This window comes from Strongylocentrotus purpuratus, unplaced genomic scaffold, assembly GCF_000002235.5.
Source record: "Strongylocentrotus purpuratus isolate Spur 01 unplaced genomic scaffold, Spur_5.0 spur5_scaffold_9, whole genome shotgun sequence".
NCBI classification, from domain to species: Eukaryota; Metazoa; Echinodermata; class Echinoidea; order Camarodonta; family Strongylocentrotidae; genus Strongylocentrotus; species Strongylocentrotus purpuratus.
This window is the reverse complement of record NW_022145615.1, coordinates 1,278,081-1,293,426: the sequence shown is the minus strand read 5'-3', so window position 1 is coordinate 1,293,426 and position 15,346 is coordinate 1,278,081. Positions and strand designations below refer to the sequence as shown.

The 15,346-nt window shown below is 35.9% G+C and overlaps 1 protein-coding gene across 1 annotated transcript in view; it reads left to right on the top strand.

Moving 5' to 3' along the window:
* LOC593982 (ras GTPase-activating-like protein IQGAP1) overlaps positions 1–15,346 on the top strand; it is a 93,278-nt gene that overhangs the window by 44,823 nt on the left and 33,109 nt on the right. Inside the window, exons 10-17 of the mRNA XM_030976921.1 lie at positions 1,525–1,612; positions 4,613–4,776; positions 6,527–6,617; positions 7,025–7,188; positions 8,199–8,235; positions 12,186–12,355; positions 13,022–13,103; positions 13,726–13,889. Of these exons, the coding sequence (XP_030832781.1) occupies positions 1,525–1,612; positions 4,613–4,776; positions 6,527–6,617; positions 7,025–7,188; positions 8,199–8,235; positions 12,186–12,355; positions 13,022–13,103; positions 13,726–13,889 (960 nt within the window). The remainder of the gene's footprint in view (positions 1–1,524; positions 1,613–4,612; positions 4,777–6,526; positions 6,618–7,024; positions 7,189–8,198; positions 8,236–12,185; positions 12,356–13,021; positions 13,104–13,725; positions 13,890–15,346) is intronic.

The window sequence follows — 15,346 nt, the reverse complement described above, 5'->3', positions numbered from 1 at the left end:
ACTACCTTTAATAGATTATGTGACAAGTACTAGCTGCGTAATAGAATAAAGACCAGTATCAATGCCTTGTAAAATGTAATCCCAATCTATTAAATAATCATATCACTACCATCTGCCCAGCAGCTAAATCTTATTGTCTAGTTTTATTGCCAAGTGGAACACTTTATTGACAGATACATTAGCCTCGTATTCCTGATATGGCTGGAAACAAAAGAAAAGAAAAGAGATCAGGCACAGATTTCCCTTTCAATAAAAATGTATATCTAGGTATATCTAGGTCAATACAATTCTTTTCTGCACCTCAATAACCAATTAGAGATGATTTGAGATATATTTATTAATTTAGATAAACATCTCATCCTTCTATAAACATTAGACAATATTTGTGTATTTCTATTGAATATGTATTACATTTTATTGTTTCCTTTCCTCTATTGATTTGATGCAGGCCTCTATAAAGGTACATTGGTTGAGGTTCAGGAAAAGTTTACTTTTATCATTTGTCAGATGATATCTATGATAATGTTATGTTTTGTTTTGTTTCTTTATTTGGAGATTTGAGGGAAATATATTTTAGTTCTGAGGCACCAGATTTGGCAAAGTTATTTATTGTTATTGAAGTAATAAAGTATATGGGGATTTATGTTGAATTAGTTTGTAAAAGTTATGTAGTGTTATGAGAGGTCCATGGGTCTTATTATGATTATCTCCAAAAAAATTATAACATTGATTGATTTTCTATATTTTCTATGATTTCCCAGATTATTCATCTTTACTACTGTTCCACAATTTGTTTTTCCAATTAGCATTTAATCTAAAATAGTCTCTTTTTTATAGGAAATTTAATTTATTCATTTTCTGTTGGGACTGTTTGTATGTGAGCTTGGGTTTGATATGTTTCTGTTATAGTCTGTAGAGGAGGGCACTAATAATTATTTTCTTTAGCTTAAATGATCATTATATGCAAGTTTGGGGTATTTATATGTATTCTTTTTTTTTATTTCACAGAGGTTTTGTATAATATTACTTGATATACATCAGAATATGTGAGTGTTTTGTCCAAAAAGATGATACAAAGAGATACCAACCCTCCTGATTTCACCAGGAGGCTCTCGGGGAAATCACCCAACTCCTGTTCTCTCGGAAGACTAAATTCAAGAGTTGGCAACTCAAATTAAGATACGAAGAAAGTAAAGATGATGTATTTAATTAGGGAAGGAGGGGGCAAAGAATATGATGAGAAGAAGTGAGGAACTAATGAAGAGAAATTAAACTGTAGAACAGGAGGAATAAGAAAAAGATAAATGTCTTTCGTTCCGTGATGTTAAAAGTTTTTTTTAATCAATAAAAGTGTACTTGCAGAGAATATAAAGACCTTTTCACAAGTAAAACACTTATAAATGTATACACACAAATTGGCTAAAAACTTTCAGGTTTACAAATTTTGATCATGTCTCCCATGAAAACTTGATGAAAGAAAGAATGCTCATCACCTTAAATCCTCTCTTGTCTCTACTGTTCCAGTCCACTATAGAAGCAGAAGAGGATATGGATGCCTATGATATGCTGCTTACACAGGCAGAGATACAAGGAAACCTCAACAAAGTCAACCGTAAGTCCCAAATCATGAATTTTTGTATGTTTTGATTAAATTGCATGTATATCTAGATTAAGTTTATTAAAGATAAAGACCAGTTATGGTCATGCAATTGCATTGTGAAAGAAACATTGTGGAATCGATCAGAAAAGGTTGATCATCTAGCATATAGTATTGGTGTGTACTGCAAGGTTCTGGAATCATCAAAATGATAAGAAATATGGCCCAGTCTTCGTAAAGTTACAAGCACTGTACACAGAAAGATGTATATGGGACTATACGTATACGTGCACGACACGTGCGTTTATCTCTCACAGACCATGTAGATCAACTAATTTACCAAATATATCAATTAGTAGGCGGTTTCCCTGCAAAATTGTTATCATCATGTATTAGTCAAAACATATTCTTTCACATGATTGGTAATAAGAACTTCCATTTCATTTTTTTGAAATTGGGGCGTTTCCAATACTGGTCTTTACCTTTAAGTTTATTAACTTGATTGATGTAGGTAACTCAAACAATACAGAAAAATAGAACTGAAAAATAAGTTTTTCCCCCTTTAGAATGTTTCTTAGTCCTTGCCCTTCATGTCGAACACTAGAACTTGTTTGCCAAGTTTAATATTGTAAGTCCCATTTTCCCCCTAATTGATACATTGTTTTGGGGTTCCAAAGTTTGTGGTTAACTGTAGTTGAGTCATTCCATATTTGTGATTATGTTGACATTGTTGTATATACATTAACATACTTTGCCAATGTTTGAGGTGTCAAGTAGAGCATTATCAACTTCACATTGTCCAAGAAAAATAGCTCTTTACCAACAAATAAAAACAAGAGCACGTAACGCCCTCTTGGGTAGACACTGTAAATGATGATTGACATGGTTTTCCACCATTTCTTCCCCATCTCTCGGCCAAGTTGGATCTTTCGCAATTTGTGATGACATCATGGCTTGAGGGTTATCCCACCAAGGGATTCATAGTTTGAGGAAAACAAAACAGAGAGAGGATTAGCAACCAGCTTTTAAAAAAAATAAAACACTTTTATACGCCACCATATCAAAAGATTTGAATGTACCGTAGCTTAGTAGAAGATGTGTTTAGGTGAATCCATTGACTGTTATGTGCAACATATATCTTTTTTTTAAATCTCTAATTGAAAATTAATTTGATAATACATACAGTCGGTAGAATAGTAAGGTCCCAATGTCCTGTACGATGATGTTATGTACATGCAATCAACAACCACCAGTAATATTTATCAATGAAGTGGGCTCCACATGTTTCAAAGGTCTATAAAAAGAGGCCTGAGCATGTAGACTTTCCTGAGGTTTTAATGGGTCTCATTATTCAAATATATGGAGGTATTATCTGAAAGTAGGCAAGTAATGACATTAATTATAGCCAAGTGGTTGATAGTACTGATAAATCATGCTGTCATGATGTATCCACAACTTAATACATTCTCACATCAATTCATATTTCAGTATAGGATTAGAGCAAGATTGTAAACTAATATCTGATGCTTTTTAAATAGAAAAAACTCAAAGAAATTAAAACAAAGATTGACTAATATACAGTAGGCTTGCGATTCCCCAATCCTTCCCCTCTCTCACATGGTGCAACCGCAAGCCTACTGTATATCTACATCACCATGCAAGCCGATATTTATAAGCAGCATCCAAAGATTGACTATTTCAAAAGTTTTACACAATGAAATTCTAGAAAGGGGGATTCGGTAGCCATTTTCCTGCCTGCCAGCATTTGGCAATGTTTTTATGAAGAATCTGCATCTCTGTTGACCCAAATTCCTAATTGCTGATAAACTCAATCTAGATTTAGAGATAAGTCATTACATTGACGTTGCGAACCAACTTTTGTAAGGATCACGTCCAGGATATGGTTGAGATACATGTCTGACATTAATTAACCAATCAAGGTAGTTAACACTTATCTGGAACAAGACTGAATACGCAAATAAAGAGTTTTAAATTATGATGCTCATGTGTATTGCAAGTTGGTTTATGTTAAGGATTTGGACGATAATTAGCATCAGACCTAAGGTATACTGACCTTGCAGTCAGCTTTGCATAATCATGTCCATGATTCGGTGGTTTAGTAGCCGTCTGACGTTGCTCAATCCCAGGCTAGTGACCTTAGAGATAGATTAGAGCTTCTCTCTACACCCTGGGATTCTACGGTGTGGGTTACAGGAAACAGACTGTCGCTTTAAGGCCTTGCTTGGCTCATAGTCAACTCCCCCCCCCCCCCCCCCCTGCCCCCCTTCCCCTGCTCCTTCCCGGCATACTCAGGAAGTATTCCCCTTGAGGGGTGCGCCCTTTATAGCCAATAATAGCTTGAAAGTGAGCTTTCTTTGGCATGGCATTACATGTGAAATATGTCAACAGTGAAAAGTTATAGTTATGGGCTGTGGTCATTCATCATATACACAGTTTTACGTTTACCTTGATATAGGTAAGTAAACAGAGTTGTACAAATGGAGTGTGTAAAGATTTATACAAGTTCACATTTATAGTGTGATTGTGCTATGAGAGAAGGTTGAGTTCTGGGAAGACGTGACAAATAATTTGTGAGTGTTATCATCGTTATCATGCAAGTGTGAAAGAACATCAGATAAAACATGTCTCTGAAAAGCATGGCTCTTCATATGCCTTCATATTCCAAATATGACAATGTGACAGCACAAAAATTGGGACAGATTTTTATGCCACATGTTCGTGTAGTCCCATAGTCATCTTTCTGTGTACAGTGCTTTTAACTTTACGAAGACTGGGCCAATTTTGTTATCATTTTGATGATTCCAGAACCTTGCAGTACACACCAGTACTTTTATGCTAGATGATAAACCTTTTCTGACTGATTCCACACCGTTTCGTTTATTATGCAATCGCATGACCAGAACTCAACTTATTCTTTAAGACAGGAGTTATGTCAGTATATCTCAAAGACTGTACACTCTACTGTCAGTGTTTTCACTATTTTCAAAATTTCAGTGAACACACAAATAGACAAGGTGAACGACCTATTAGGGACCCAGAATGCCTCTGAGCTGGTGGAAGCGCTGATGAACGCAAGCCTAGGGCTCAAGGATGTCACTAGGGAGAATGCAGACTGGTACCTTAGAATTCTTCAACAGGCTAGACAAGACAAGGCAGAGGTAAGGGAAAGAAATGAGAACATTCACTATTCTGCTTATAAGAGGTTATTTGTAGTGGTTGTTTTTGTTTGTTTGTTTTTTTGAAAATATGTTTGTGCCTCAAGGCTAATTGAACTAAATATTTTTTTTTCAGAGAGAAATATTCTTACTTTATGATGATTACAAATAAATATCCAGACAGTCAGAGAACTATTTAAATTCATAAATTTCAATGAAGTGCTTGTTTATGTATTCTATTTTGTTCACATTTCAAAAGAAATAGCATCAAACAAATCAACGTATTTAAAAAAAAGACAAGGTTCATATTTCTTATAATGTCCAACAAGGCTTAACATGTATCGTGAAAAGGACTATTTTAGTAAGCATTTGGTTGATGTGTTTTTGGTTCAACTAAGTTGTTTATGATGCTCAGAAGCCCATTTTAGGCACTTTTCCAAGTATTTTGTTCCCATCGTCCATTTAAATCAAGTACAGATAATGACAAACCAGCATAGGTGCGCATTCAAGCAATGTCAGGCAAATATTGAGGGAGTTTTGCCCAACCTTTTTTATCAGCTTGGTCGTCAAGACATAGATTTACCTGGTTACCTGGCCTGCCCATATGGTAGAGCTTGAATGAAAAACACTTTCAGGAAGTTTGAACTATCATTGAGCGGTGTGATTGTCAAAATAATGATAATGGCCCGATTGCCAATCGTCAGGAAGCGAGTGTAACCCGTGATATATACATGTATAGACTAGATTAGCTTCATGTGCATTGTGATAGCAGGGATAACGTTCCTAGATACAGATAGGAGTAGATCTAGGCTTGTAGGAAGATGGTGGTGAAAATGGTTGTGGAAGTGACTGTGTTGGTCGCGTTGGGAAGTGTAGTGGTGGTGTTGATACCATTGTTGCTGCCAGTGTTGTTCTTGTTACTGCTACAACAGGTGAGTTCAGTGGCATGCATGCATTGAGGGTATCTACTACATTATCTGATCATAATGATACAAGTCATGTAGTATACTAGTATTGCAGACTCTGTTGTATTTTGATACTGGAATTGATACTCAAATTTGTACTCAAATGTAATTTGTTTTCATTATCAAGTGTTTTCATATTTTTGGTTTTAACATTTCTAGTTTTGAGATGTCAGAAGCTAATGTTTACCAGTTAAACAAGATGTGATTCATTTAGAAGCAATCTTTACTTGACAATCTTATCTTTATTACAAGAATGTCTTCAGCAAAGTCTTATATATAATAATATAATAATAATAATAGCCTAATAGTCCACTCCAAATTTTATTAAACCGAAACGGAAATTCTTTTTGCCCAATTGATCGTGAGCTGGTTTAAGATCAATTAACACCTCCGATGTATAGCGATTGCTGCATATTTGAACCAGCATTTTGTTGACATCATTAACACATGTCAACATGTTTGAACAATTATCATCTCTTGGATTTAAAGTGTTATTAGTTTGACGTATTCTTGTTTCACTGTTTAAATCGGTTTGAAAGAACATGTAAATCACATGGGTAAACATTTTAACAATGAGTGCACCAGGCTCTAATTTGTTTCATGAAGAAAAAAAATGTGAAATTTAGTCTCAAGACTTTATTCAGCACCCAAAATCTTTGGCTGGATTTGCTGCCAAAGACATGACAAGAGTTAAAGATGAGCATTGTATGTTCTTCTGGATTGTTTGCCTTGTAAAGTTAGTTCTATATGATTAAAGGGTTATCTGATGAATTTATTTTTATCTTTAGGCTACTGGAAATGAGTACCCTAGATTGGAGAAGGAGGAGGTACAAGCCGGCATCAATGCAGCTAACATACTAGCCAAGGAAGACAAAGATGGTAAGCTTATGTGGTCCATGAAAAATGGAATATCAGATCAATCATATGATAATATAACTGAAATATAAGTTTTTTAGCAAAATTTAATCTGGATCAAATTGATGATACTCTTACAATCTGTAAATAAACATTTTATGTCACTTTGTGTTTTAATCAAATGCGTAAAAAGGGCAAAAGTTTGCTGCAATGTCTTACAACAATTTAAAGTCACATCTCTGTATGTCTCTGTGTATAAGCTGCTTGGATATATACAGAGATGGTTTTGGCCAATTGTTAAGCTCTATCTAGACCAGAAGCTTTACTTTTATATTGACATCTTTATTGTCATGCACTTTACTAAACACACCTAATATTTTGATGAAATATGATGGTGCTAAACAAGCTTTATGTGTGTGTACCTTTCACAGTGGGTAAGGCGGTGCAGAACATCAACTCATTAATAGACGACGGCACACCAGAGCAGCTTGTAGCAGCTCTATCCAGACCCCAGGCACAGCTTCCACATGTACATCCATACAGCCATGCGCTCTACAAAACAGAACTAGCAAGACTCAAGATCAGCAATGAAGGGGTATGTTACTTTAGAAACACAAACATTTTATTTCTAACTCTTAACAAAAATCTTTGGTACAACAATATACCTACATGTAACCCTAAACATGACCTAAAACCAAATCACAACCCAAGCCCTATAGTATTTTTGATGAATGATAATATTCCGCTCTTGAATAGCACATATTAAATTATGATATAACATCTCTGTGTGCTTCCGAAGAGCCGTGGGAATGATTACCCCAGCTTAAGCTTCAGTAAACATCTCAAGAGTATAATGCCATTTCTAGTAATATCCTACCTGGGAATTGTTTCACAAAGACTAAGATCTACTTTATGTTGGACTTAACTATGGCAGGCTGTTCATGCCGCCGTTTTCTCTCACCATTTACTGGCATTTGTCTCTTGAGGGACGTACAAATCATGGTCACAAATCTACAGAAGTACATTTTTTAAGACTTTATTATTGAAGGAAAAAATATTTTCTAAAGAACATAATGGTGAGAGCAACTAGTGGCGTGAACAGCCTGCCATAGTTAATTCAAACTTAAAGTTGATCTTAGTCTTTGTGAAACAACCCCCAGGTACACATGTACCTCACCTGGGTAGAGTGTAGCAGATGTAGACTAATGCCTTGCCGAAGGATGTTAGTGCTGCGCCAGGGATAGAAATAAAGCCCGAGGCAAATGTCACTGGAGCAAATGTCAGACCACCATTCTTTGATATTGAGGAAGGAAGGAAGTACTGGAAGAAATAAAGTTTATACGAGTAGAAAAGACATTGAGAAACTTCTCTGTTGAGACCATGTTGCATTGGTCGTTTCACTTCCAGGATATTTTAAGACATATGTACACGTAGGTCATCTTTTGTGTCCATATCCTTAAAAAGTACAAAGTTTTTGATATATTGAACTTTCAAAGTCTGGAAGTTTAATCTTGTTAGAAAAGACTAAGGAGTATTACAGATACACTGAATATTGTGACATTTAGTGATAAACTTTTTATTTTTTTTCTTCTTATTGCTATTTAGGACTTGAACCATGAGCAATTGCAAGATGCTGTCAAAGGTATGTGTATTTTTGCTATTGACCAGTAATAAAATGCAAAATGTTGTAGTCTTTCCTTTAATTGGTTTCAAAGTGTTCAAAAGGTTCCTACCTTCCTTCACTCTTTGATATATATATTCTTCCCTTCCATTTTTGTCTCCTCCTTGCTTTCTTTTCATCCTCTCTCTCTCTCTCTCTCTCTCTCTCTCTCTCTCTATGTCTCCGTCTCTCTCTGTCTCTCTCTCTCTTTCTTTCTTTCCCTCTCTCTCTCTGTTTCTCTCTTGTATAACTCTTTCAGTCAGTATAACACTTTTTCTTTGCCATCCTCTTTTCATGCATTCATCTACGGTACATTTAAGCACCAGTATTATTTGTTTGGAGCCAAAAAGATGTTAACTCTATATTAAAGTTATCAGTTAATGCCCTTCTGGCTCCAAACAGACAATTTATTGGTTATTATCTCTGTTGATATTTGCATGTAGAAGTGTTCTGTTCGACATTTTCCAGTGCTACTGTGGTTAGGCATGCCTCAACGTGCCTGGCTTACACCTTGTTTTATTTTGATTCTAGAGTCTAGCCCACTGTGACTCTGAGCTTTATCCCTCGTTGAACAAATAGTTTCCACAACCGAACCTTTTCCTTCCAAGTTTCATTCAGGAAATCCCTCCCAATCTCTTCAATATTGACCAATACCTTAGCTACCATGCAATTACCTCTTTTTAAATACACAAACGGCAAACCCTCCTAGTCTCGTTTGCAGGTGTAACCAGTGTGTTTAGACCATTATTTACCTATGCATGATGTTGTGATTGTTTGCATTGGGTCTGTGTTTGCAGACTAATGAAGGAAATGGGTAATAAAGAGAGAGGAAGAATGGTAGCAGGTATTGGGTGTTGAGTGGATTAAGCAGAGGAGGAAAGGGAGGGGATGAGCGCACCCCTGCCAAGGAATCAGTGTCGGTAAACTGTCTTTAAAGGGGGGCAACTCCCATCTCAAATTAATACTTCTGTACTTTAAAATGATGTTAAAGAGGCAGAATAAGCAATTAAGCAGAGGGTCAACATATGAACCAACAAAACCATCTTAGATCTAGTGATGGGACAAGTTGACATTCTTAATCCATCACAGACAGAGCCCAAGATAAATCTGGATTAATTAATTTAACCTGTTGACTGCTGATTTCTCTTAGTTCTATAGGCTTGATACAGGAACCACTCACTTCCCATAGGCGATGGGTTAAGATCCATGTTATAGGATACATAATCCATTTTCAACTGTTCAGTTAACAATTGAATGATATATCTCTGTAGGTTAAAATAATCTCAAATTGTAACCTTCAATCCTCTCCATCTAAAGGAAGCAGATTTATTTTAGCTCCAACTCGGTCCTCAGTTATTTTATGTGAACACACAATCAATACATGAACTTGATTATAGTGAAAGGAAATTCAATTGCTTGCTCACCATTCAATTAGACTTTGTTAACAATTTACTCTCCAACCCTTCCTGTTTCTAGGATTATATTTGTGTGAGTCACCAAGGAGTAGAGTCAACCAGATAGAGATGGCAAATCCTTGCACTTTCCTAATCCTCCCTATTCTTTTACTTTCCTAATCCACATTATTTGTTGTTGCCTCATCTAATCTCTTAATGTTCAGGGAGTATTCTGTATAATGTTTGTTTCCTTTTGTAAAAGTTTCATACTTTATGTTCAAATGAGAGGGGTGGGGGGTGTACACAAAATATATCTGTGTATGAATTATGAAGGAGCAGATGGAAATATGTTTTGGAAACACTCCAAGAAGAGGGGAAGTTCTGCAATGGGATATGACAAAGTGTGTTTCCATAGCAACACAAGCCGTTGAATTATGATTCCTACTACCCCGTTCCAATCTACCCTCTTTCCAAACCCAACTTTCTGATATGATATATAACACCAAGAGCCACCCTTATTTATTTATTTTTTTTTTAAAGTGCCAAGCAAATCGTATTGTCACTGTGAACATTATGGGTAGCCTAGCATGAAATATTCAGTCTAAGCTAAGTTCCCATGTCTTCTATACAAAGAGTATGGTTATTTTTTAGAGACTCTCTACAAAAAGGCAAAGAGAAGCACACATGCTGTGACTATCAATTGGCTCTATGCCAAAATGGGTACCTGGCAGGAATTAGGTCTTTGAAATGCTAGAGTGCCGTAATGGCAGCACAGCTAAAGCCGGGTAATGATCTCCAAGTTTGGAAACGCTTAGTGATCGTAATAAGCGCTATATAAAAACTGAGTATTATTTTATTATTATTATTATAAATCATATCACCAAAGACTATAACTAATAATATTCAGTACCAAACTCATTTTAACAATGATATCAAGATATCAAAGTATGAAGCAAAGTGATTACTCAAAGCCTCAGCCTCAACCTTTATCAATGATATCAATATTTTGGGGAAAATTTTATTTTTAAGAAACCTGACGATTTGTTAGTCCAGGACAGTATACATGTAGATATGTGCTTGTGTGTTTTATTATGTGAATACATAGCCATTTATAACAGTTTAATTCAGGGACAGGTTTTTTTTCTTAAGCTCAAGGCCTATAAAATTCCTAGAGAACGAATGTAGCAACCTACACATTTACAATAAATTTTCCCAAAATACTGCACAAGCACTCAGATTTTTTGCCTACATCTGCATTTTGTTCTAGTAATATTTATAGCACACCCCCACACCATATGACATTATTCATGCCCTTTCCCCTCTCCTTACTCTGCTACCCTTTGGTAACCATGACAACCCATGTTCCTGATGTTGATTATCCTTCTCCTCTTTACGTTGGTATTGACAAGGAATGTATCCCCGGAGGTGTAGGTTGGAAATGAGGAGAGGAAATAATTCATCATGGAGGTTAAATGATAGCCCCCTCTCATGTGACTTGTGAGTCAGGAATGACATTAATACTGTATGTCATCTCATGAGAGCTAGAAGGGCATTAACTCATATACTTTAACACAGAGATAACCACCTTCTGGATCTCAACAGACGATATGAGTGTTATGAGGGTCTTTTTATTTGTCATTCTATGATAGTTCATGTACTAGATTATAGCACCGGATAGTAAAATTTGTTAATTCATGTTTTATTCAGAAAATTTAATGATTCTACTATTTGAATTGTGACAAATAGCTGACACTCTAGATGCAAATAGATTTTGAACGTAGCCATTTAGAACAGGTATGATTATATGTTGGTTTCGTTTCTCCGCCCCCCCCCCCCATCCTACTCTCCTTACAGTACTTTCAGGTGTAGCTATGGTAAACCAAAGCCTAGACAATGATACAGCAGAACCATGTTTACATGCTTAGCTAATGTAGAACAACACAGAATATTCTGAATATATTTCATATTGTCATGAAATAAACATAAACAAGTATTTCTCAACGTGCTTCCCTTACAGTTTTGTCAACCATAGCTATGATCATCCAGAGTGAGGCTTCTGTGGGGTGTTTCACAAAGATCCCAAGTCAAACTTAACTCTAAGTTGGACTTAAAAGTTATGGAGAGCCAATTGTAGTCTCAAAATAAAATATATTCAAAAGCGAAAATCAAGTATTTTATACTTTTTATAAATACCACATCAAGAATATAAAATCTCCTTGATTATAGAAAATATGAATGATTTGAATCAACATTTTATGCCTTTTAAAATAACTTTAAAAAAATATTTTCATAGATGCTAATGGCTTTCCATAACTGTTAAGTCCAACTTGGATATAAGTTCAACTTAAGGTCTTTGTGAAACACTCCCCCCCCCCCCCCCCCCCCCCCCCCCCTCCTGATCAGTCTGACAAGACCGCAGACCTCTGGCTACACCAAAGTGCTTTCTTGGTAGATAGAGAACAACATGCATAATTCTGAATATATTTTAAACTGTTGTCAAATGAATTTTCCTTGTTTCTCATCCTCCTTCCCCTCCAGTTCTGTCAGCCGTCGCCATGATAAACCAGAGTGTCGATTCCGGTCAGTTCAGTAAGACAGCTGAGCTCCTACTCCAGCAGGATGCTTGCTTGGCTGACGTAGAGCAGGATAGCTCTTACCATCAGAGGTACCAGGATCAGCTACTTGCTATCAAGAGAGCTAAAGCGAAGGTTTGTTCAGAGAAACTTTCTCTTTTCAACTGTATATTAAATTAAACATGTCCATGAGAATGTTCCAATCCTTGTCAACAGAGAAGTAGCAAATGTCACAGTAAATGGAAAAACATTGTCATCCTGTTCACATTTTAGATGTAGAAGAAAGTTTTAATGTTATTACCTTAGATCTGCCCTGTAAAGACATGACTTGGTGTTCAAAAGTTACAGAGTATTATAGTAAAGTAACATTATTCTTGTATGTATGTGGAGGTTAAATGAGATTCATGAGTTCATTATCTTCTCCATTTTTGTGCAGTAATCCTCTTGTAGATTAATAAGTTTGCAGCTCTTGAAAAATATGGGTTATTGCAATTATTCCTTTTCATTGGGAGCAATCTTATACTTCAGTCACACGGCCAATTGACCCTAAATTGACCTTAAACTGACCAAACTAACTCCAAACTCAACCCAAACTCACCTCAAAATGACCCCAAACTGACCCCAAACTGACTGATTCTTTGCCATTAGGGGTAGTGTAATATTTTTTTAATCCAGTGTCAGCATAACCATATAGTTTGAAAGTTCATTTGGGAGGGCTTACTGCAAGCAAGCAAGCAGATTGATAACATTTTAGTTCCTGAATCAAACATTGCTTCTGTTTTGATTGGCATGCACACACAGGAAGGAGAAGATTTCTTGACGCAAGAAGAGATTCAGGAGGTAGTAGACGCAGTCAACCAAGAAATACAGGATGAACATCAACGTAAGTATATTGTTTCCATAACAACATCAACATTATGGGAAATTACAAAACATTCATTGTGCCACTTCATACCAGGTGGCACTACTGAAATTACAGCTCGTCCTGTATAGGAATATGCATATAATTTCAGTTTTATGAAATAAAATTTGCTGGATATTGAAATGAAATTTAAGGTAGAAAAGAGAAAGACAAATTTATGAGATATAATGTAAGCATCGATAAATAAACCGATAGATGTCAGTTTTCTGGTTCTTGCCTTATTCCAGGGCCTGTCGTTCTGTTTTGAGGAGTTCTCAAACCAACCTGTATCACCGTAAACTTTTCATATTTTTTATATTTTATTGTTGAAGTATATTTAGATTTCCATACACTCTTCTTGCACAGAGATGATACAGTCAAATCTGCTTTAGTGACCACCTGTATAGAAAGACCACCTGTCTACATAGACCACAATGTCTTGTTTACCTTGAAAATGGTTTCTCATTGAAACATGTATTAAAGGAACCTGTACATAAAGACCACCTGCCTATAAAGTCCACTTTTCTTGTCTCCCTTTGGTGGTCTGTATAGACGGGTTTCACTGTTCCAACATTTTCACATTGTTCCGCCCTCCTTTCCTCAGGTATAATGGCCGTAGCAGCGATCAATGAAGCCATCGATAGTGAGGATCCAGCACATACCTTGAAGGCTCTTCAGATGCCTGCAGCTAAGCTCAGAGAGGTTGAGGAACCCAACACTGTTCTCTATCAGAGAGTCCTACATGCTGAGAAAGAGAGAAAAGGAAAGGTAAATGACATCAAATGGCAGGCTTGATTTTTAGCCTTCAAGAAATGAGGCATTAATAGGTGATCCTTTACCACAGATATGTGGTATTATATTTTGTGGAAATTTGTATAAGTAAGGTTAACTAAAAAAAAAATTAAATTGGGATAAAGCTGTAGTGGAGTAAAAAAATAATTGCCATTTTTCCTGCAAGATATTTCTACAAATTGCAAGGAATACAGTGTTGTGTCATTTGAGATTTAGTTATGTCCCATATTTTTGTTTCTAGGAAAAGGGTTAACCTTCAAAAGACATCCTTTGCTTCAGACAGAGTTTGAAGTGGAATTCCCCAATTTTTAGAAACCCTATGAAATAAAAGAAAGGAATGTGATGCTTTTTGACCATTTCTTGCCAAATGTGATAAGCTTCTTGGCCTACTATGATACTTCTAGAATTGCTCAATCACATGAAAAATATGATTCATTAATGTTGTTGACAAATGTGTGATGGTGAAATACCATAGAGACTCTTTGTTTTGAAATCTAATGAAGATTTTCCTCTGGATTATTGTTGGATTTCCCCGGAATGATTCCCTGCCAAAAATCACCCTCATGTTGGATATCTCAAGAGAGAGAAAGTCAATTTCTGTATAATGAAATGAGAGAAAGCTCATAAATTATTTGTACCAAAACCCAACTTTCTCTGTAAAGCGGAGTACAGTAAACATTCAGTTTTGCCCTCAGAGGGAGGAGGGGGAGGGGGGTTCTGGAAAAGCAACACGTGCCAAGTAAAGGGTACATACATGCCCTTGTTTTATAATCTTCACCCTAAGTTACCCAAAGTGGGATTTCCCTGACTGTAATCCTCTGCCAGATTGATCATACCCATATGTTTGAAATCAAGATGGGGAATTCTTGTATTGCACAATCATTATCTTACATTGTATCTCGCTATGAGAATCATGTAAAGCTGCTAACATGACTTCTTTTTATTTCTTTTTCCTCGTTCTACGTGGTTCATTATTCACAAAACAAAATATCATTAATATATCTATCCACAAAAAATATACAAATATTCAAACAAATCATAAACATATGAAAATGGCTAAACAACGATCATAAGGGCCTTACTTATTTTTGATACTGTCACTTACATATTTTATCAATGTAAATGAATTCTTTATACTTATTAACCAAACATTAAATGTAGTTTGGTTGTTATCAAGTATTGAGATTTCAGTTAAGATCTCCCTGATTATATTGATTATGTGGTAACCCTAATTTATTGTTTGTGTTTTGGGTTCAACCAGTATGTGGTATGTCATGTTCTGTTTATAACAATAGAAAGATTACTCTAGTGGATAAGACCTTGTATGCTGTACGTGCAAGTCCCATTATTATTCTGTCTATTCATTGTGGCTTCCTGATGTGAACAGTGCATTCAAAGGGCAATGCTGTGGGAAACATTTGTTCCAAAGGAAA